Source organism: Ornithodoros turicata, chromosome 1, assembly GCF_037126465.1.
Source record: "Ornithodoros turicata isolate Travis chromosome 1, ASM3712646v1, whole genome shotgun sequence".
NCBI lineage: Eukaryota > Metazoa > Arthropoda > Arachnida > Ixodida > Argasidae > Ornithodoros > Ornithodoros turicata.
This window is the reverse complement of record NC_088201.1, coordinates 154,035,942-154,058,772: the sequence shown is the minus strand read 5'-3', so window position 1 is coordinate 154,058,772 and position 22,831 is coordinate 154,035,942. Positions and strand designations below refer to the sequence as shown.

The window sequence follows — 22,831 nt, the reverse complement described above, 5'->3', positions numbered from 1 at the left end:
TCCCCTTTTCCCTCTCTTTCCGAAGTCTTCCAAGTTGATCGGCCACGACCGCACTCTTTTCGTTTATTTAGTGTATTCTACAGATATGGTGGACTCCATTGAGCTATTTTTTCAATTGCATGTAGTAGAAAGCAACAAAACGGACATGAGCGTCTCAACTCTGACGCGGTCGACAGGATTCGAACCTGTGCGGGGGAACCCCAATGGATTTCTAGTCCATCGCCTTAGCCACTCGGCCACGACCGCACTCTTTTCGTTTATTTAGTGTATTCTACAGATATGGGGGACTCCATTGAGCTATTTTTTCAACTGCATGTAGTAGAAAGCAACAAAACGGACATGAGCGTCTCAACTCTGACGCGGTCGACAGGATTCGAACCTGTGCGGGGGAACCCCAATGGATTTCTAGTCCATCGCCTTAACCACTCGGCCACGACCGCACTTTCTTTTTTTCCTTTTTTTTCCAGATATTCTTTATTAATCACAGTATACACATCTCAAACAGTATTAAAACAGTTAAAAGAGTGAACCCCGTCTCGGAGCCACTTTAGAACAGAAGAGTTGCAGCCACTCGGGCACGTCACCTGCGTGCTCAGCAAACCGCTGTGTTTGAAGCAATTCCTCCGCTAAATACACCATAGGCGGCTTCCTATGTTCTTCGTTCCTACCAGCTATTACAACTTTCCATAAGCTGAACATTGCCAACACACACGATATATCATACCTGGGTCCATGCTTGTCAGCAAGTGGCAAATATCTTATGGTATGCGGATTGAGACGGATTCGCTTATCAACAGCCCTGCTTACGTCATCCCATTAAAACTGCGCCTCGGTACAATGTATAAACACGTGTTCAATAGTTCCAGCCTCGTTACAATATCTACAGTTAGTAGACCAGGGCACAAATATCCCTTTAGCCGCTAACCACGTCTTTACTGGCAAAGTGTTTGTGTGCAGCTTGAAGAAAAATGTTTTGATTCTGGCTTTGATGGGCATTTTTTTGACTCTGCACAGGATATCAGATCCTGTTGAGTCTTCCGGAATATCTCGGTAAAGTGGCACTGGAAAAAGCGCGTCTACAAGATCAGCCTTCAGCCTAGATTTGGACAGATTGAAGATGTATTCACGTGAAAACCTTGCCAGTAAAAATCGCATGCTCTGGATTACTTCCACATAGAAGGGGGACACAGTAAACATTCGACCTACACTCGACACCACAATATCAGGAAGATAGACATGACAAATGTTCTGTAGCATGGTTCTAATCACCATTTTCGAAAAAAGAACAGTCTCATACTTAGTTTCATCACAAACAAATGTAGGAGGCCTACGCCCTCTTTACGGACCGATCTGAATAGATTATCTCTTCGCATTGCCTCGAAGCTCGACTTCCAGATAAGCATAGCGAACACACGATGAAAATGTTGTATATTGCTTCGCATGCAGTGTAGCACTTGCAACCAGTATACAGCCCTGGCGACCAAGAACGTGTTGCATACTTCTGCTCTTTGGAAGATGGAAAGCTCCCGTGCTTTCCATATGTTGGCATGCGTTCTCACTTTCCCACAAAGTTTCGTCCATGTGCCACTGATGCTTCTGCCCCCCTGTAGTGGGACACCTAAGTAGTTCCCTGGTACGCACTGCCACTTGATGCCTTGAAATTCTTCGGGGGTTGTCCCCCATTGACCTACCCACATTCCGACAGATTTGTTCCTGTTGAGGCTAGCACCCGATAGCTTGCAGTATTGTTCAATCTCGTTTATGACACCAACAACACTTTTTTCTGGGAAACAACAAAAGTTAGATCATCTGCATAGCCCAACACTTTCACCTCGCAGGTGCCGAGATGAAACCCTTCTATGCTGGGGTTGCTAATAATCCTTCTACACAGTGGTTCTATATAAAGATTGAACAATAGAGGCGACAACGGACATCCCTGCCTCACTGATGAACGGAGAATAATGCTTTCTGAACAGGTTTTGTTGAGAACAAGCTTCGTTGACGCGTCTCTATAACACAGACGCACACGGTCTATAAACTCTTGGCCCAGGTTCATCAAGTTCAATATGGAAAATAAGAAGTCGTGGCAAACCTTATCAAAAGCTTTCGAGAGGTCTCCTTGAAGCACTGCCGCCTGATCTCCTTCTTGGGCACACACGTCGACGACTGTTCGCAACACATGCACGTTGGTCTGAATGCTCCTGCCTCTGATTGCGCACGTTTGATGCTGACCTATCAGGATCGGAATCACCTTCTGAGTAGTATGGGATCAGCTCAAGAAGCCGGCAAGTCACACAGTCGCCTGGACGCCATTAATTAGCAATTAGAGCTAATTGGGACCCCCACACATTAATCAGCATCATCCAATGAGTCATTACACTAATTGGGGAGCATCTAGGACGTGTCCAGACCACTGTGTGAGTTGCCGGCTACTTGAGCTGATAAAAAATAAAAAATAGGTAGAAAATAAAATGAAAAGATAGAAATAGAGTGGAGAGAAGGAGTTTAGTTGAAGATCAACGACGTCATCTTGAAGAAAGCGGCCCGGAACGGTCGCTGACCGTCGCTGGGCGACGGAGCACAGAGGCAGGTTGCAAAGCATCGCAGCACCAGTTCCGCACATCCTGTGACGTCAGCTGTGACGTCATCATGGCATGTCTGGGCAAGTTAGGACAGCTCTGGACATGCAAGGAGAAAAACACTCGTAATACAGAGGCTGGGAAAGCAAGAGTATGCAAACCATCATTAGCTAACAAGAAAAAACAATTAGTTACACAACAAATGAGCCCACCAGAACAGGAGCGCAGAACCATGCGTCTGCTCCATCCGAGAGGCAGGCAGAGAACTGACTCGTAATGGTTTTTCTCCTGTATAAAGTGCCGCAGCTGCATCCCCTAGCGGTTACTTTCTCAACTAATCTTACAACAAAATTATTAATAATCACGCCAGCGATACTCCCGTTCCCAAGGCAGAAGATGATAGAAAATGCCAGGGATGCCCGGACAACAGCAACCAGCACCCGACGTGCACGGGCACGAAAATCGCAAACAAAGCGGGAACAAAGTTGGCAAAAGCATTAGTTACACAACAAATCACCTCACCACAGCAGGAGCGCAGACCCATGCGACTGCTCTCCGTGACAACCAGCCAGAAACTGAGCGCGCGCGGAGAGCGCACGTCTGCTTTCTGCGACAGCCGGAGAGAAACTGACTGGAGCGCCGCTCCGCGGCCGCTACGCATACGCGCTCCTAGCGCCCTCTGGGGCGACCACCTCCGAGAGGCTAAGAGTGAAGAGCATTCCTGCGCCCCCTGCTGGCCGTTCTCATTGGTCGTGAGGCTAAGAGAGAAGAGCATTCCTGCGCCTCCTTCTGGCCGTTCTCATTGGTCGTGACGTCATCCTATTGTCTTAGGGCTACCCTGTTTTTTTCCACTAATGCTCCTTTGGTCAATCTACAATGAAGCCACAGTATGACGTCATCATGAGTAGTAATGTATCAGCTCAAGAAGCCGGCAAGACACATCTTCGTCTGGACGCCATTAATTAGCAATTAGAGCTAATTGGGACCCCCCACATTAATCAGGACCCTCCAGAGAGTCATTACACTAATTGGGGACCATCTAAGACACGTCCAGACGAAGATGTGAGTTGCCGGCTACTTGAGCTGATAAAAAATAAAAAATAGGTAGAAAATAAAATGAAAAGATAGAAATAGAGTGGAGAGAAACAATTTATTCGAAAATCAACGATGCCGCGGCGAAGAAACGGCTCCGGGGTGACCAGTGCTTGTTGACGTCGGGTAGTTGCAGAGATCGACGACAGGTGGCCACTTAGTTGCAAGGCATCACACCAGATGGCGCCACCATCATAGCTCTAGAGGAGAGAGACAGAGAACAAGATACTAGCGGCAGGTAAAAATGACAGCACTGCTAAACAAGTCTAGGCATGCGAGAGAAAAGGTCTAACCGCTACTGCTACACAGAAAACAGTACACATCGGGGGAAAAAGGCTTACGGGGGGACGATCGCTTAGGCCTAACCTCAACACTACGCAGCTAACACAAGGCGGGAACCACACATCGCTAAACATGCGAGAAAAGGCTTAACACGAGCGCGGTCACCGCTAAACACGGCAAACATACGAGAAAAGGAGCGCGCTTGGGCATAACCTCAACACTACGCAGCTAACACAAGGCGGGAACCACACATCGCTAAACATGCGTCAACAGGCTTGGACACCGCAAAACAAGTCTAAACATGCGAGAAAAGGCTTAGCACGAGCGCGGTCACCGCTAAACACGGCAAACATACGAGAAAAGAAGCGCGTCAAATCACTCACCTTTTCCCCCGCGGCAACTTCCAGGCAGAAACTGAGCGAGCGCGGAGAACACACACGTCTGCTCTCTACGAGAGGCAGCCAGAAACTGAGCGAGCGCGCGGAGCGCACGTCCGTATTCCGCGACGGTCCGAGAGAAACTGAGAGAGGCGACGCGCAGCGGCTGCTATGGATGCGCGCGCGCCCTCTGCTCCACCCGTCCGCGCATGCACGCGCGCGCTGCTAGCTCCCTCTGTGCCGGCCGCGGGTGTTTTCGGTTTCGGCTCTCTGCTGCGCGCGCGCTCCTAGCGGCGACGGGTGGCTTTTCAGTTTCGCTTTCATTCTCCGTTCTTTGCGCGCGCGCGTTTATCTCTATAAAGGCAGCGCGCACCGCGCTCGAGTCATCATTCTGACCGATACGTGAAAAACGCCATGTGTGGTTTATTCTCCTGCGCTTCTCGTCGTCGCAAGGAAAAGACAAAAAACGAAGAACTTCGCGAATTTATTCGCGGCATCGTGGAGGAAGCCTTTCAAGTCCACCGCCTGGAATGGTTGCAAGCGCGTCAAGAAATGTGTCAGGACAAGATGAAGACGCTCGACCGCATCTTAGCGGCGGACAGACTGGCGAAAAAGAAGTCCAACTTTAGCCTGGACAATCTGTATTGGGAACGCAGTTCCGATGTAGAGGACGACGACGAGGATGTGTAAATAAAAGCGATACATTTCTCTTCGAGTCTCAGTCTCTTCTTTTTCTTCGTGCAACGTGTACGCACGCAACATGTCTTCCCCCGAACCTTTTCGTTTCCGTCATCCCTTTCGCTGTATCTTAAGCGGCCCCTCCATGTGCGGCAAATCTACTTTCGTTGCTAACGTGTTGAGGAACCTGAACGACGTGGTAGACAAGCCTCCGTCACAAATATTCTACGTGCAGAAATATGCTTCGCCGAGCATGCAGGACGAATTCGGGGACTCCGTAAAATTTACCAAGGAGCTACCGCGAGAGTGGGACACGTCGCGCGCTACGCTGATCGTCGTCGACGATCACATGACCGACGCCGTTTCCTTGAAGGAGGTGACCGATCTTTTCATTCGGGGTTCTCACCACGCCAACGCCTCGATCTTCTTACTCGTTCAAAACATCTTTTTCGACAGTAGCCATTTTAGAACAATATCCTACAACGCCAGTTACGTCGTCCTGTGGCGCACCGTGCGCAGCGTGCACCAGATGGAACATTTCGGCCAACAGCTATTTGGCAGAAAAAGATTGGAGTATTTTCTGGACGCATATAAACAAGCGATGTCGTCGCCCCACGCATATTTACTCGTGGATCTTCACAACTACACGCACGAGGATCACAGGTTGCGTAGCAATATCTTTCCGGGAGAACGTCAATATATCTACGCTCCGAAATGAATCTCCGCCCTCACCTCACATTACTCAAAGTACTCTCCACTCTACCCCCTCCACGCCGCCGCGACGTCTTGAGACGTTCGTCCTCGTCCGACATGAAACACCTCTCCGAAATTTGCCTCAATGTATTGAACGGAAAGGTGGCTCTAGCTCCAGATACGTTCGCGCGTTTGAAGAAGCACAAACGCTTTTTACGACGGCTCGCCTACAAAAAAATTCACAAGAATCCGCAACGTTTGAAGCGCTATCTGTCTCAGCAGCGAGGACAGGGCGTGCTTTCGTCGGTGGTTCCTCTCCTGCTTTCCGCCGTGTTGAACCTTTTCGCCAATGGCCAAGAGAATTGAAGTGACCACCTCCTCCTCCATCGGAAACATTCTTTCTTCGAAGGAGAGTGACGACGTCAAAGTGAAACTCATACTGCAAGCACTGTATCGCATACTCAAGCAGTACGGATTTGACCCCTACGACAATAAAAACAAGGCGTCCGACGCTACAAATGACTTTGACTATTCGCTCCTCTCTCCAGAGGTGGACGAAGAGGAAGCGGAAAGGGTCGTCTCGGAATTAAAGAAGGTTCTTTCCTGGGATCGCGAGGGTTGTGTCTCCGTGTCGGGCAAGCCCATCAGACACTCCTCCGTTTACGAACTCGTCAATTATTTGTTGCAACGTAAGACGGGAAAGAAACCTTCCTGGTTCCCCAAAATCTCGAAACTATTGCGTCTGATTTCTCTACCCAAATCTCGCGAGCCTCAACAACAGCAGCAGCAGCAGGCCTCCATTGCGTGGACGACTTATGGAGGGATATGAGAAACCAGAGGGTGGTTTGGGGGGTGTGGAACGCTATAGAAAAGCGCATCACTTGAGCAAAAAGAAGGCTCTCGCCATTCTCAGAAAGCTGGATGCCTACACGCTCCACCATCCGGTCAGAAGAAAGTTTAATAGGAGACGCATCATCGCGCTCAAGATCAACGACGTGTGGCAAATGGACCTCGCCGATTTTTCAAAATACAAGAGATTCAACGGTGGCTACCGCTACATTCTCGTGGCAATCGATTCCCTCTCCCGCTTTCTGCGCACCCTCCCGCTAAAGACGAAGCGCCCCGCCGAAATGAAAAGGGCCATGATAAGACTTTTTCGGGGAGGTAACGTACCTACACGCATCTTTTGCGACAGAGGCGGGGAATTCTACAACAAGACCGTCAAGGAGTATCTCTCACGAAAGAAGGTACAGATGTATTCTACCTTCTCTCCAGTAATCAAAGCGTCGCAGGCAGAGCGCGTCATACGCACTTTACGCGACAGAATATTCCGTTATTTTAGAGTAACGGGAAAATACCACTTCGTTTCCGCGCTTCCCAAGATCGTGCGCGTCTACACCACCACCAAACACAGGACTTTGGGCATCAGCCCGTCCGAAGTCACGCCCGAAAACGAATTGGAGCTGTTCAATAAGATAAATGGGAAGCCCGTCGTACCCTCCGTGAAAAAGAAGCTCAAACTGGGGGATAAAGTGAGGGTCCTACTTCACAGAAAAGGTTTTCATAAGAGCTCGGAAGGGAGTTGGTCGCCTCAGATTTTCACCGTCTCCCGCCTGAGAGACACCTCTCCTCCCGTCGTACACCTGGAAGATTACCGGGGTAAGGAAGTGGACGGATCTTTCTACCCGGAGGAGGTACTCGTCGTAACCCGAGACGCCAATCAGCCTTGGCCAGTAACGAAAGTGCTGAGGAAGAAGCAGGTGAACGGTCAGAGCTTCTCCTTGGTTCGCTGGTTCGGTTACGACAAAGAACACGACAGTTGGGTTCCGAGCAGCGACGTGGTCAAGATTGGGAAATGATGTCAGACATCTACGTCCACCTGCTCTCGAACGCCAGCATGGATAAGTTTCCCTCGAATAAACTCAACGCCTTCACGGTAGCTTTCGATGGCCCGCTTCAGCTCTCGAATCGGTATAAAGTCGGTCTGATGGATCTCAGCATAAGTAACGATTTTTTAAATATCGGGTACGAAAGGCAAGATGCGAAAATCGAGGTTTCTTTCGAGGACACGGTGGAAGCCGGCAGAACTTTTCGTGTCACCTCGGATCTCGAGAGGGATTTGGGAAAAGCCCTTTCGGAATTCGACGTTTCTTTCGCGTACAATAAATCGCGATACGACTTCGTCTTACCCGTGGACGTGAAAGCCGTGGAATTGGACCCTCGGCTCGCACAGGCGCTCGACGCCTCGCTAGCGTCCCGCGAAGCAGGTCGTGCGGTGAAACCCCCCAAATTGAGCGAACGCGAAGCCACCTCCATCTTATTGGAGCACGCCGCACCCGTCGCTTTCGGCGACGTCACTCTGAATTCGGAAACCACGTCCCTACGGAACACACTCAACAAGTATTTCCAGACGCACAAGCTGGACGCCTCGCTAGAATTCGCGGATAACGTGTACTCTCTGAAAACACCGAAAGGGTTGCACGTACCGGAACCCTTTGTCAAGCTGCTACATCTCACACCCGTCGAGGGACACGAAGAAACGCTACGCGTCTCTCTCCCCGTAGCGCGTCAATTTTCTTTCACGATCAAGACGAAAATTCCTCGATCTTTGCAAGTACATCTGCCTCCCGGCTATTATGCGACGCCGCAAGCACTTCTAAATGCGATTAATCAGCGCGTAGGCGAACGCGCGCGCTTCAGCTTCGACGGAACCGAACAGAAATGTAAAATTCGGCTTTCCGAGGGCACCTCCACCCTAAGACTTTCCGAGTACCTGGCCGTGCTTTTGGGCTTCGAATCGCGTACCGTGTTCACGGGGGATGAGGATGCCACGAGCTCCGTCGAGGTACTCCTGGAACCCCCGTTTCACAACATAATCGTGTACACGGATATCGTGGAACCCACGTACGTGGGGAGCGGGAAAAAACCGATATTAAAAATACTACCCTTTTATTACGAGAAAGACAAGCACGTCGTCACCTACACGTTAGATAACATCCAGTATTTTAACCTGTCTCAATTCGAAATTCCTTCAGTGACGATCGTTCTCGCGGACGAAACGGGAAGACGTTTGCCGTTGCGGTCCAAAGGCAGAACCAATCTAACGTTGCATTTCAAATATGTACCGTAATTCCCCCAAAATAATTACCGTGTACACGGGACCCCTTTTCCAACGAGGGGGCGGTGTGTTGAGCAACATATCCAAGTTTATCGTTCCCATCTGGCAGCAAATAAAACCGATCGCCAAGAGAACGTTGAAGCGCTTGGCGCGGAATTTGGCCGATGGCGAAGGAATATCGCGCGCAGTAAAAAAGACGGCCATAGCAACGGGGAGAGACGTGCTGGATTCCATGGAGGGCTCTGGAAACAACAACAATGGAAAGAAACGCCGCAAACGACAACAAAAGGCGCCGACACACGACGCACCTGCAGATATCTTTGGTACGCCGTGAAGGTCACACATCCGCTGCGCGCGCTCCGTCATGACGTCAACGAAAGGAAAAATACAGACGCCGATCTGTCTAACGAGTGACGTGATGATATTCGAACCCCCTTCCATTCAATACGGCGTGGAAGATACTTCGTACCAACTTTTTTATCCGGTCAACGGAGTAAATAATTCCGTGATCGAGTTTTGTATTCAAAATTTGCAAAGGGCACACTTGGATCTCTACGGCAGTTTCGTGTCTTTGACCGTGCGCATTGTTCGCGACGACGGGGAAGAAATGGACGAGAAAGATGTCGTTTTCCCAATAAACCACCTGTTGAGCGGCATGTTTAAGACGGTCACCGTTTATGCGAACAACAAGCTCGTCAGTTCCAACGAGTTGTACGCCTACAGGAGTATTTTGGACGTCGTGCTTCATTCCACGCCCGCGGCTCAAGAAACAGTGCACGCGGCTGGACTTTATGTCGAGGACGACGAACATTTAAAGGACGATTACGACGTCTCGTCTCGCGGTTACGTTACGAAGCGACGAAGGGTGGAAAATACTTTAACCTGGTCGGTCAGATCAATACCGACCTGTTTCAACAGCCGCGCCTGATGGTACCTGCCGTCGAAATTCGTGTCGTTTTCCTGTTAAACAACGACGAATTTAAACTCGTATCGGTCCCCAAAGACAAGAAAACGTACAATTACGAGGTGGACATTAAAGAAATGACGTTACACTTGAAAAAGGTGACGCTGGCACCTTCCCTGTTTTTGGAATACGAGCGGCGGCTTCAGACCACGCCGGCCATCTACGTGTTACGCGGATTGGAAACCAAGGTGCGGAGCTTGAGTGCCGGGAGCTTGGACGCTCACTTTGAAAACGTTTTCCCCGAAAGGGTGCCTTCCAAATTATGCGTCGCCCTGCTCGCCACGTCCGACTTTCTCGGCGACATCCAATCGAACCCCTACAAATTCCGTCATTACGACCTGTCTCATTCGATGCTCTCCGTGGACGGCCAGCAAGTGCGAGCCGAGTACGACTTTCAGAACGACCTCGTCAAAATTCCCTACTTTAACTTCTTGCAAGAACTGGGAGAGAAACATTTCAAGTATAGCTACGAGCGATTTAAAACGAACGGGTTCCTCCTCTACTTTAACTTGGACGTGGACAAGTGTTCTTCTCCTTCGCATTTGAACGAGTGGCGAAAAGGAAACGTTCGCCTGCAATTACGCTTCGCTAAAGCCCTTCCACACGCGGTCACCGTCCTCTTGATTTCCGAGTGTCCCAAGCTCATGTACGTCGACAAGGACCGTACGGTCACCTTCCCATAAAAAAAAAAAAAAAATGATGTACGAGAGCGACATCTTGGAACTCGTGTCCCTGAACCCCCTCGCTTCCTCCATGCTGAGAGGCATTTGCGCTTCAAACGAAGCCTTCGTTTTACGCAAGCCCGGTTATTTAATCATCAATACGGAAGAGCAAAGAAGACGCGGGCAGCACTGGGTGCTCTACCTGAAAAACTACGACGGGTCTGCCGTGTTTTTCGACAGCTACGGACTTCCCCCCATCGAAGCAAACCTTCGAAGGACTTTACCTGTAGTGGACGAGTATAACGACAAGTGTATTCAATCACCTTTTTCGCCTTACTGCGGGCTTTTTTGTATCTACGTAGCCACGCGCATGTCGAAACGCTACAGCTTGAAAAGTTGTGTATCCATGTTTTCCTGTAACCTCGAAGAGAATGACGAAACAATAAAACGTCTCCTCGTGAGCGAACTCGTTTCGTAAAAATAGACTATTTATTTATTCACGACATACACAAGACCCTTGCGAGACGATCTTCCAACGTGCTGACCCGACGCTCACCGCCGTCGTCGCCGGTCTGCACCGTGACGTCGAGGGATGTGTGGAGAAGCCAGTAGCGACGGACGATAGGTCGGTTGAAACCCGCGTTGATGAGACACGGGTCGACTGTCTCTCCTCGTCTATACTTTTCCAACAGCTCGAGCTTGTAATCTACGAAACGCTTCATTTTCTTTGCAATCTTCCCACTGACGGTGAACAGACGTAAGGGTATCGTCTTGAGAATCGAGCGAAAGTCTCCCTCGCAGCTATCGCCGTGAATATAATCGCGTAATCGCAGCAAGTCCCGATACATTCGTGTTTGCACAAAGGTGGCAAACCTCTGCTCGGGCGTCATCATGACTGAGACGGAATGAGAGTAGACAACCTTTTTTTATTTCTCGTTACACACGAATTAGGCTCCAGCTTTGGTTTCGTAGCCGGGAAGGCAGCCCAAATACGGACGAAGGCTCGAGTCTAACCAATGGCTGGGGTTTCTCGACCAGAGCCCACCGCAGCGACAGGTAGTCAGTTGATCGCCGATTCGCAAAAAGAAGGTCTTTGGAGGAGGCTTGAAGGTTAGGACCAGGGGTAGATCTCCCGTCAGTAGCCATTCGTAATCTGCAACGAAAGGAGTGTGAGAAACGCATGTTTTTATATCTCAAACACACACGCACGTACAATCTTCTTCAGTCACAGAGTGACACTGATGGTCCATCTTCTCCATCTTCCTTCAATAGTCGAAGTCCTTCGCAACGTACGTCGAACGGTACCGTCCGACAGCCGAGAAACGGGCGAATCAATCGGTCCGTCCAATGCTTTTGCTCTGGAAAAAAAAATGTGAACGATTATAGAACGTATTAAAAAAAAAACAAAAAAAAAACGAGGAAGCGTACCTTTGGACCACAATCCACCGCAATTGGTGCAGAAGAAGCGGGCCCTGCCAATCTCCCGAAATATGTGAGGCGGGAAAAAACCGACTTCACGCGCAGCAAAAGTGTTGTACACTGGAAACGAAACTCTTCAAACATTTCGGCGATGATGATGACGTCATGGGTATTACTTACGAGGATCTACCAAGCTGATCATGATGGAATGACGATCGGCCATTCGCTTCGACATTTATAGTAAAGCTTTGCCTCTCACTCTCTATGACGTCATTGAACGTGTTTGGGCATGTTAAGACGTGTTTGAACATGTTTGAACATGTTCGGACACGGGCGGCGAACCGTCGAAGTCGCCCCTGGACACACTCGTTCCTCTCTCTTCCTCTTATGACGTCATTGAACGTGTCTGAACATGTTTGGACGTGTTTGAACATGTTGTGACGTCACTGAACATGTCTGAACATGTTTGGACGTGTTTGAACATGTTGTGACGTGTGTAGACACGAACCCCGCAATACGAAAAACGTCACGCAGTACAAATTAGATTGGTGGTTAGTGTGTCGCGCCCAGTGTAGAAGGATCCTGGGTTCGAATCCCACTCTGGGTCTTCTCGTCGTCATGTACAAGTCGTCCCAGAGTGTTAGCTAGAAATTAGTGTAATGTTTTATTCAACGTCGATAGTATCATTGTCATATGCGACATCGCAAAAAGGCGCGAAAGACGGAAGGCGGGGTGGTCAAAGTACAGACGACACCGTCGCAATGCGAGGAGGAGGAGAGCGGTGTAGCGACTATAAAAGGTGCGCTGGTGCTACGACGATTGATCGACAGCCCACGAGGGGCATCCATCCATCCATCCATCCATCCACGACGTGAGTCGTTTCGTGGACCAAAATGTAAGTTGACCGTCTCTGCTGTGAGAGTGTATTCTATGTATGACATTGTTTTTCAGGAACCAATAGCCGCTGTCACCGCATGACACTGACCACAGGGACTCATCCCATCCTCTCTCATCATCATCATCAATCTCAAGCGTTCCTCAACTGAAGGGAAAAGTGAGCATTGTTTCGTGAGGGGGAATCTCGTACTGATTTTGTTTGACCGCAGTGCCGCGCTGTCTCGTATGTCAGTACGACCCCATCGATGCCATGCTCGTGGCCGTAGAAAGAGAGCACGAAGCTAGAATAGAGAATCTCGGTAATAGCCCAGTCGTCCTTTCAGATGACGACGACGACGACAGAGTCAGTAGTCCGCCTTTCGTAATACCTGAAACGGACGACGACGACGACGAATTGCTCATGTGGGAAGGGGATCAGTCGTATGCAGATTTCATTCCTCTGTCTGGTAGGGTTCGAGATGAATCACCAGATGCAAGCCCAGAATTTCGAAACGAAGCTGAGCCTGTCCAGGGTCGTAGAATCGTTGAATTGAGAGAACACGTCGTAGAGAATCATCCCTCCGTCACGGAGAGACGATTCCTTCCTTTTTTTGTCACAGACGAGGCATTTGACGGAACGGCTACTAGGTACACGCTTCTCTGTTCCCCGCACGACGACAACGTCGACGATTTGCGACTCTATCTACCGAGCATAGCTCCAGTAATCACGCGCGTCCTCGAAGCTTATCCCATGCCTTTCAAATTTTGTCTGTGCTCGAAGGCGCTCATGGTTAAGGACGGAGCCGACGGGTTGACTTCGCATCTCCTTCACGTGAACCTTCACATGAGAGTCGTTCATAACCGCCAAGAAATCGAAGGCGCGATAAATGCTGCCATCGCAGAGTCCTCGCAACGCGTTGAAAACTATGCGAGAGAAGGGTCTGGTTTCACCTCGAACGACGTCCAATGTGTCGACTTAAAACTAACGCGCTTAAAACCGAAGCGGATAGGATGCACGATCGAGCTTCCCGAGCTGCTAAAGAGAAAAACAAAGACTCTCACAAACGTCAAACTTCCGCCGAATCACGAAAACGAGTGTTTCAAGTATAGCGTGCTGGCACTCTTACATCCTTTGAGGAGCAAACCAAACCTGCATGTAAGATACCACAAGTACATGAATCCTTCCCATCCGGAGACGCGCGTAACGTACTGGCCGCCCTGCTTCCCAGTCACTTACGAAGACATTACCCTGTGGGAGAGAAAAAACAAAATCTCCGTCTACATCTACGTGTTCGACGAGCAGACGAGTTCGATATCTACCGGACGGGTTCCCTGCACGCTCTATAAGGATAAAGTCCACCTGCTCGAGGTTAGGGAGCATTTCTATGGGATCCGAAAATTTAGCACTTTCGTGGGACGAAGTGACTACTTTTATTGCGAGAAATGCACGTCCGGTTACGGAACGAGAGAGGCATTGCAGCAACACGAACGTCTGTGTCGAGACGTAAACGAAGTGATTCTCGAAATGCCAAAAGCGGGGGAGTGTGTCTCCTTCAACAAGATACAGTACATGCATCCCTACCCCTATTTCGCGGTGTTGGACACGGAGAGCGTTTTGGAAAAAAACGCGCTCGTGAAGGACGCCTCGAGTGTGCACAGGATGAGCTCGTACAGCATTGTGCTAGTGAGAAGTTGTGATGGGAAAATAATGGACGTAGATGGCTATTTGGGACCCAACGCGGCAGAGAAATGCTTGCTCTCGCTCAAGCGATTTAGTGATCAAATCGATAGGTTGAACAGTTGTCCCACGCCGTTGGTCATGAGTATGGAAGACCACTTTCGGCACGCGAGCGCTACACACTGCGAATTTTGTGGAATCGAATTTAACCGACATACGCGGAAGGTATCGCATCACGACCACACCCGCTTCGTAGAGTCCGGTTCTTCGAATTTTGTCGCGACGCTGTGTGATACGTGTAACCTTACGTGTCGTAATACCAAAGAACTCGTCGTGTGCGTGCACAACCTGCAGTACGATTTGAGCTCCCTTCTCCGCCACATGCACGTTCTAAATCTGGGCGAGCCGTGGATCTTAGCTTCGAGCTCGGAAAAGATAAGAGGGTTCAACATTGGCGATCTCCATTTCCGCGATACCACGCAGTTTTTCAACCTCTCCTTGTCGAACCTGGTGGAAACCCTGCTCGCCAGCGGTGGTGAAAGCGCGTTTCATTGTACCCGTCAAATGTTTGGTGACCGTTTCCGACGCCTCCTCAGGAAGGGCATTTACCCGTACACCTTCGTCGACAGTTTCGAAGCGTACAATTTGCCCGCACTACCGCCAAAGGAAGCTTTCAAAAGCGACCTGAACGACCAAGAGATCACGGACGAGGACTATCAGTACGCCCTCGAGATTTTCGAATTGTTCGAATGTAAGAACCTCGGCGGTTACACGCGTCTCTACGTCACGCTCGACGCCTGTCAGCTCTGCGACGTCGTACTGTATTTCAGGAAGATTGCGCTAGAGACGGATGGGTTAGATATCCTACGCACAGTGTCCCTCGCCAGTTACGCGTGGAGCAGCGCTCTGAAGCTCACCAAAGTCAAACTCGAGCTCATGAGCGATCGCGAGATGTACGAAACGATCGAGAAGGGAATCAGGGGAGGCATTTGTAACAGCTTCCACAGATACTGTCGGGCTAATCACGAGTGGTGCGACGATTACGATCCCCAGCAAGAAAAGACTTTTATCCAGTACCTCGAGTGAACAGTTTGTACCCGTACGCGATGACTTTCCATCTCCCGACAGGTGGTTTTGAGTGGGTCGATCCTTCGAGGTGGAGCGAGATCGATTTTCTCAACATTCCTCACGATTCGGAAGTGGGTTACGTGTACGTGGTAGACTTGTCATATCCCGAAGAACTGCACGCGCTCACTAGGGATTTTCCCCTGGCACCCGAACACAGGTGCGTGGACGAGAACGAACTCTCCCCCTACCAACGCCACCTGAAAGATGCGTTGGCGCTGAACGCCCCTTCCACAACGAAACTCTTGCTGACGTGCTACGACAAAGAATGCTACGTCGTTCATTATGCACTGCTCGCTCTGTACGTGAGGTTGGGCATGAAAATAAAACGTGTTCACAGCATCCTCTCGTTCCGCCAAGACAACTTTTTGCGAACCTTCGTGCAGAGAAACGTCGCGTTGAGGAATGCCGCGAGCACGAAATTCGAGCGACTTCTGTACAAAACCATGTCGAACAGCACGTTCGGTAAGTCGATACAAAATGTGAGACGGATGAAAAAGTATGCCCTAGCCTACGACAAAGAAAGCGCGCTCCGAAAAGCTAGCTCCGTCGACAGTCAGCATTTTCACATTCTGAGTGATAAGTGCATCTTGTACGAGATGAAACAACGCCGCATCAAATGCACGCACCCCCTTTACGTGGGCTTTGCCATTCTTGAAATATCCAAAGTCCGAATGTACAGCTTCATCTACGAGTCGCTCTTTTCTCGCTTGACATGTCCAGTGCAATTGATCTATAGCGACACGGACAGCGTAATTTTTTCTCTCACGTGTGAAAGCCTGGAAGAGCAGCTGATGAAGATTGAGAGTGAGTTAGATCTGTCTTCCTATCCGCCGGACCACCCACTTTTCAACGACGAGCACGCGAATCAGATGGGGTACTTCAAAGACGAGACGGGAGGCGGAGTTATTCAGGAAGTCGTAGCCATCCGAGCGAAAATGTACAGCATTCTCTTGGCTGGGACACACAAACAGATCGCGAGAGCCAAAGGAGTTAAGAAAGACGTGGTGAGGAAACATTTATTGCACGAAGTGTACCGAGATTCTCTGTTCAATGAAAAGGCGGTCTCTCAGAAGCAGTGCACCATCCAGAGTATAAAGCAAACGATGTACACCATTTCGAGACTCAAGAAGAGCTTGGTCCCCTACGACGACAAACGCTATCTCGTGGATGCCGTACACTCCTTCCCTTATGGGAGCTGCGAATACGGTAAGCTTTCCTAGTGTTTTGACGCGTATAGGATTACGATAGTACTCCCTCTTTGTGCAGCACCGGAAAACCCGGAAGAGAGCCCGAGACCGTCGACGTCAGGCATCGAGTAACCGCGGAACAAAGAGCTGCACGCGCATGTAATCGAGAATAAAAGTTCTAGTCGAGACATCCCTCTCTCTCTCTCTCTCTCTCGCAGACAGGAGCAGCACGGGACATCGTGGCAGTGTGGTAGCGGAATGGGTGTACGAAAAGAATTACCATTCCGTCATCGTGCTGACGCAGTGACCCGCGCAATGACGACGCTGCGATGAAGATACCCCATATCCTTTCTCTTGAGGCAAGTCAGGGAGGGTGCAGGCATCTATCGACCAAGTCCTTTGTATGTATTCAATAAAGATGTTTCAGTGAAAGAACACGCAGAGTCTCGTCAAAGTTATTCGGTCTGTTTAATGCGTTGCATGTCAATAACCAATCGGTATTTCAATAAATCAGTGACAAAGTTGACGATGTAGACTGCTTGCAAATGTCGCTGCTTCCGTAGGGCGTGCTTAATATGAGCGATGGCACGACGAGAAGGTCCACGATGTTTGCAGCGATGTAGTTGAATTCTGCGTTGGCCAAGCTCACAAATTCGCTCATCAGTCCCAGGGGTCCGTCAGGAACCGTTATGCAGACGTTCTTGTAACGGGCGTAAATTCGACGCACCATCTCCTGCAGCGGCCCCAGCGAGATCTCTCCTATATTGCCAAAGCCTACCATGTCTATCACGTAGCGAAAAGCAGTGATGACGAGCTCGTTGCGGGGACTTTCGCCGTTGAAACATTCCTTCTCCACTTCTTCCCAAGAAGCGTGGGTACGGGAACAATTTTGTAAAGAGTGGTAGCTGAACATCTTCACGTAGTGATGACGCGAGCGCGGTGCGCGCTGCCTTTATAGAGATAAACGCGCGCGCGCGCAAAGAACGGAGAATGAAAGCGAAACTGAAAAGCCACCCGTCGCCGCTAGGAGCGCGCGCGCGCGCAGCAGAGAGCCGAAACCGAAAACACCCGCGGCCGGCGCAGAGGGAGCTAGCAGCGCGCGCGCGCGCATGCGCGGACGGGTGGAGCAGAGGGCGCGCGCGCATCCATAGCGGCCGCTGCGCGTCGCCTCTCTCAGTTTCTCTCGGACCGTCGCGGAAGGCGGACGTGCGCTCCGCGCGCTCGCTCAGTTTCTGCCTGGAAGTTGCCGCGGGGGAAAAGGTGAGTGAGTGATTTGACGCGCTCCTTTTCTCGTATGTTTGCCGTGTTTAGCGGTGACCGCGCTCGTGTTAAGCCTTTTCTCGCATGTTTAGACTTGTTTTGCGGTGTCCAAGCCTGTTGACGCATGTTTAGCGATGTGTGGTTCCCGCCTTGTGTTAGCTGCATAGTGTTGTGGTTAGGGCTAAGCGATCGCCCCCGTAAGCCTCTTTACTCGTATGTTTGCCGTGTTTAGCGGTGACCGCGCTCGTGTTAAGCCTTTTCTCGCATGTTTAGCGATGTGTGGTTCCCGCCTTGTGTTAGCTGCGTAGTGTTGGGGTTAGGCCTAAGCGATCGCCCCCCCGTAAGCCTTTTTCCCCCGATGTGTACTGTTTTCTGTGTAGCAGTAGCGGTTAGACCTTTTCTCTCGCATGCCTAGACTTGTTTAGCAGTGCTGTCATTTTTACCTGCCGCTAGTATCTTGTTCTCTGTCTCTCTCCTCTAGAGCTATGATGGTGGCGCCATCTGGTGTGATGCCTTGCAACTAAGTGGCCACCTGTCGTCGATCTCTGCAACTACCCGACGTCAACAAGCACTGGTCACCCCGGAGCCGTTTCTTCGCCGCGGCATCGTTGATTTTCGAATAAATTGTTTCTCTCCACTCTATTTCTATCTTTTCATTTTATTTTCTACCTATTTTTTATTTTTTATCAGCTCAAGTAGCCGGCAACTCACATCTTCGTCTGGACGTGTCTTAGATGGTCCCCAATTAGTGTAATGACTCTCTGGAGGGTCCTGATTAATGTGGGGGGTCCCAATTAGCTCTAATTGCTAATTAATGGCGTCCAGACGAAGATGTGTCTTGCCGGCTTCTTGAGCTGATACATTACTACTATCATGCACCTGCGAGGCTCAAGGACGCGTACGCTCTAGACAGGGGACCTATTATTTATTGAATCACTATCCCATGATTATTTCTTTTATTATTCTATAACGATTGAATAGGAAACTATTGCAGAAGAGCACCATGCATGAAAGCTGATCGTAGGAATTCCAAAGTCTTACTAAATGAGACTTGCAAAAGAACAAAATATCCTAACACGTAACTCCATCAACGACAAATAAGAGGACTAGGCACTCAACAAATCAACACAGAGTACGGGTGACCAGGAGCGCAGAACTCAGGGGAGCACTATCGTCAAGACAACAATGTTCCTTGTCAAAAGAGAAAAAAATACTAAGCGTCAACAAAGGAAAGCATGCATATCGTGGCATGTCAGGACACGTCAGGACAAATCGTACGACTGCTGGGCAACGGAGGAAAACAAACACTTGAACAGAGTGAAAAAGGCACTCACCATCATTTTTCCCGTTCACAGCATTCCCTCATTGTAAATCCGCTCGTCACAAAATCCACTTGCATCGTCGAACACCATTCACCAGTGACGAACCACACATCCGCACCCCATCAGAGGCAGACAGAACCCCACCGAAGCTACGCTCTTCCACTGACGACCAACGCCAGGAGCAGAATTTGCGTGTCGAGACCCGTCAGTGTCCAAGAGAGAAGTGAATCCTTGCGCCCCCTGCAGGCCGTTCTCATTGGTCGTGACGTCATCCTATTGTCTCAGGGCTACACAGTTTTTTTCCACTAATGCTCCTCTAGACAAGGTCAACCTGAAACAATAGTCTCTCGGTATGACGTCATCATGCAGGTGCATGGCTCAAGGACGCGTACGCTCTAGACAGGGCACCTGTTATTTATTGAATCACTATCCCTAGATTATTTCCTTTATTCTACTATAATGATTGCATAGGGAACTATTGCAGAAAAACACCATAGACAAGAGGAGATTGTAGCATTTCATTCCCAAAGTCTTACTGTACAGGAAAAAAAAATGGTTCAGCAAGACATAAAGTCACACACCTGTCCCCCTCGCGGTTACTCTCTGAACTAAATGAATCGCAAAATTATTAAGAATAGCTCTACTCCCATTCAAGGCAGCACTATCGTCAAGAATATTCCTTGTACAAAAAGAAAAAACTACATGTAGAAGGAAAGCATGTCAGAACAAGCCCAGGCATGTCAGCACATGTTTGTCAGACAAGGGGGGGAAAAGCGAAAAGAAACAAAGAAGGAAACCAGCATCAAACTATTTCTAAGAGCACGCACTCCTCTTATTCAAAAACAGTGCTCATCATAAATCTGCCCAGGACAATACACACTATTTTTCGGTTGCCACACTTTTTTCCAGTAACGGTCAATGCATTGCTACAGACTGCGTGACGTCATCACATCCTGTCTGAAGAAGAAGACACCGGCAAAGACTCCTATTATTTATTGAATCGCAAGATTATTTCCTTTGTCCTACTCTTAATGACATTGATTCTCTCATTAAAATTCAACAAAAAAGCACCCCGCATATTAACGATTTTCACCCCAAAGGCTCATCATGGTCATTAGAATTACAGTAAACTGCCACTGCTCTTTTAAAATAATAATCGAGACCACCCAACATCACCTCCAGGCTTATGTAATACATGACCCTTTCTATGCTCATACATTCGTTGTCTGAGGCTACACCTGCGAGCAAAAAAGGCGCGAAAGCCGGGGGCAAAGTTCCATTCGCGCATTGCGAGCGAAAAGGCGCGAAAGCACAAGGCAGAACGCCTTTACGGGAACACGATAGCATTCCTATACTATATTAATGATTATTGCATTGCAGTTTAGAAAAACTACAACTAAACTATAATTTTAGGAGCCCATTAAAATTCTACTTTCTATGGAAACTATAATTGCCCTATTACTTGGATCGCTATTAATGAAGCGCTCCAATTTTTTCTCTCTTCCCATTTCAGCCTTGTCATGCAGGGAAGCAGACTCATATCCAAAATAATTAATTTACACTGAGGGTGCCGTGCTTCAGGAATTCCTATCCTGCGCTCAGATGCAAGCGTTTCTTCACGGATACCTTTAACAGCTGACTTCCTCAACATATCGAACACCCAACAAAATCAAACAAACAAGCAATCAGAGAAACCCTCTTCTCAGCTGTACCATGCGACTGTCTTCTTCGTAAAATCGGTGATCTGAGGAAGAGAGCAGCGAAAAATTGCGCGCACTTGTGCTTGACTTAAAAAACCTGAAGCGTATGCCAATAAACCAAGAAAAAGACACTCATGTCTGGTATCTGATAGTGCCGCATACACAGACGCATTGCCCTTGTGTAAAGAAAGCACAGGACAGGGATACACAAATATCCTTAGGTGAGCAGGGAAAAGGCTTAAAGGGACTGTCGCATCCGGAACCGTGGTTACGAATCCAATACCAATGAATTCGGTACACTACCACGAGCTATTTGCCAAATTTTCTCCTTCCAAAACGGACCGGGTGATGAGGAATCGAATTTAAAAGATCCGGTTTCGTTTTGATCCTCGAAAGCGCCAGCGCCAACAACATCGCGTGACGCAAGGTCGAATCTGGCTAATCCGCTGTGAAGGACGCTGTCGTCTGCCGCCAAGTCTGGGGCTGCTTTGTTTTTTTCCGGCACGTCGCCCGTATTCACATGTGACACTTTCTAGTGACTCGGATACTATCGCTACGCTTGCATCCTTCGCGTGGGATGTCGTTTGGAAACCGACGCAGCGTTCCCCACTCCAGGAAAACTTCCTTCGAAAACCTCGATGTTTGATTTCGCACGGCAAGGATACAGCTACAGCCCGACCCCAGACGAAGCGAAAGTTGGAAGCAGCTACATCACTAGCGGGTATCCAGATGAAGCAAGGAGTGTTCATGCTGTCCGTGTATGCTCCTCGCATTTCACCGATAATGTGTACCTGGATGAGAACATCATGGAAGTGTAACTTGGATTGACACAAAAAAGGAACGAATTGAAACTTGACGCCGTTCCGACAGTGTTCCACGAACAAAGCGAGCCAGCAACTTCGACAGTAAGTCACAATGTCTATGTAGTTTCCCAATCGGGTCTGTCACTCTTGCGCGTGAGTAACTTAGCAGCAAAAGACGAAATCGGTACAACGTAAGGTATCCCCTAACCTATGATTAATAACTAGATAAATAAAATACAATAAACAAGTTCAAGTGATGTCATTCATATGAACGTGATTGACTTTTCTCGTTGTCGGACGCGTTATCATGAAACTTTCACTGTTACTGAACCTGTGACTTTTGTGGAATGTGGTAGACATGATTGGTTTTCATGTGTGTTACAGCTGCAGGCAGTTGGACAGGGTCAAGCGGAAGTGGTACGTATATTACTTAAATACATATAATGTGTTTACAATTTTTGGACACAGAACAATTCGCAAACTATGAACCCCGATCACTAAAAGGAAGAACTGACGCTGTTTGTGTGCTGGTGTTAGAAACAGGCACTATACAAACAGTACCTCTGTCCGTAACATAAGCGCCATAACCCACTTCCCAGTTACCTTTTATCTCTCTGTTTGTGAACTGTTTGTGTGCTGTAGGGCGGCGGTTTTTGCGGTTGTCGTATAGCCAACTTGAGGTGCACTTTTGACGTTCTGTGTTATAGAAGGACCAGGTGCTGCTGATCAAGTCCCATCCATCCATGAAACGGCATCAAACAATGTACGTGTGTGCACGGCAATTTTGCTGAGAGACCTGGTTTTTACACTAATGCCTTTACGACGCCTCTGACAAATTAGGATCTTCCAGAACAGTGCTTTCTTCATCCAAGTTCAAGAAGTAAAGAGAATGACTTCATGGCTTCTACTGACATCTCACAGCTACATGCCAAGACAAAATAACTTGACAGCAGGAAATGAACAGAAAAAAAAAAGGTCCGTTTCAGGTCCACCCAAATCTTTGTGCAGAGGCT

The 22,831-nt window shown here is 49.0% G+C and overlaps 1 protein-coding gene, 1 long non-coding RNA gene and 2 other non-coding genes across 4 annotated transcripts; 1 reads left to right on the top strand and 3 right to left on the bottom strand.

Moving 5' to 3' along the window:
• Positions 1–164: 164 nt before the first annotated feature.
• Positions 165–246, bottom strand: Trnas-aga (transfer RNA serine (anticodon AGA)). Its single transcript has one exon. It is a non-coding gene; the product is annotated as a tRNA-Ser (tRNA).
• Positions 247–358: 112 nt separating this feature from the next.
• On the bottom strand, positions 359–440 carry Trnas-aga (transfer RNA serine (anticodon AGA)). The gene has a single exon. It is a non-coding gene; the product is annotated as a tRNA-Ser (tRNA).
• Positions 441–3,715: 3,275 nt separating this feature from the next.
• LOC135371345 (uncharacterized) lies at positions 3,716–4,444 on the bottom strand. Its single transcript, XR_010415562.1, has 2 exons — positions 4,337–4,444; positions 3,716–3,871 (listed from the first exon to the last, which is right to left on the bottom strand). It is a non-coding gene; the product is annotated as an uncharacterized LOC135371345 (long non-coding RNA).
• An 11,383-nt stretch (positions 4,445–15,827) lies between these two features.
• Positions 15,828–16,963, top strand: LOC135371329 (uncharacterized). Its single transcript, XM_064605405.1, has 2 exons — positions 15,828–16,752; positions 16,813–16,963. The coding sequence occupies exons 1-2, from the start codon at positions 15,861–15,863 to the stop codon at positions 16,863–16,865; spliced, it is 945 nt and encodes a 314-aa protein (XP_064461475.1). The 5' UTR covers positions 15,828–15,860; the 3' UTR covers positions 16,866–16,963.
• The last annotated feature ends 5,868 nt before the right edge of the window (positions 16,964–22,831 follow it).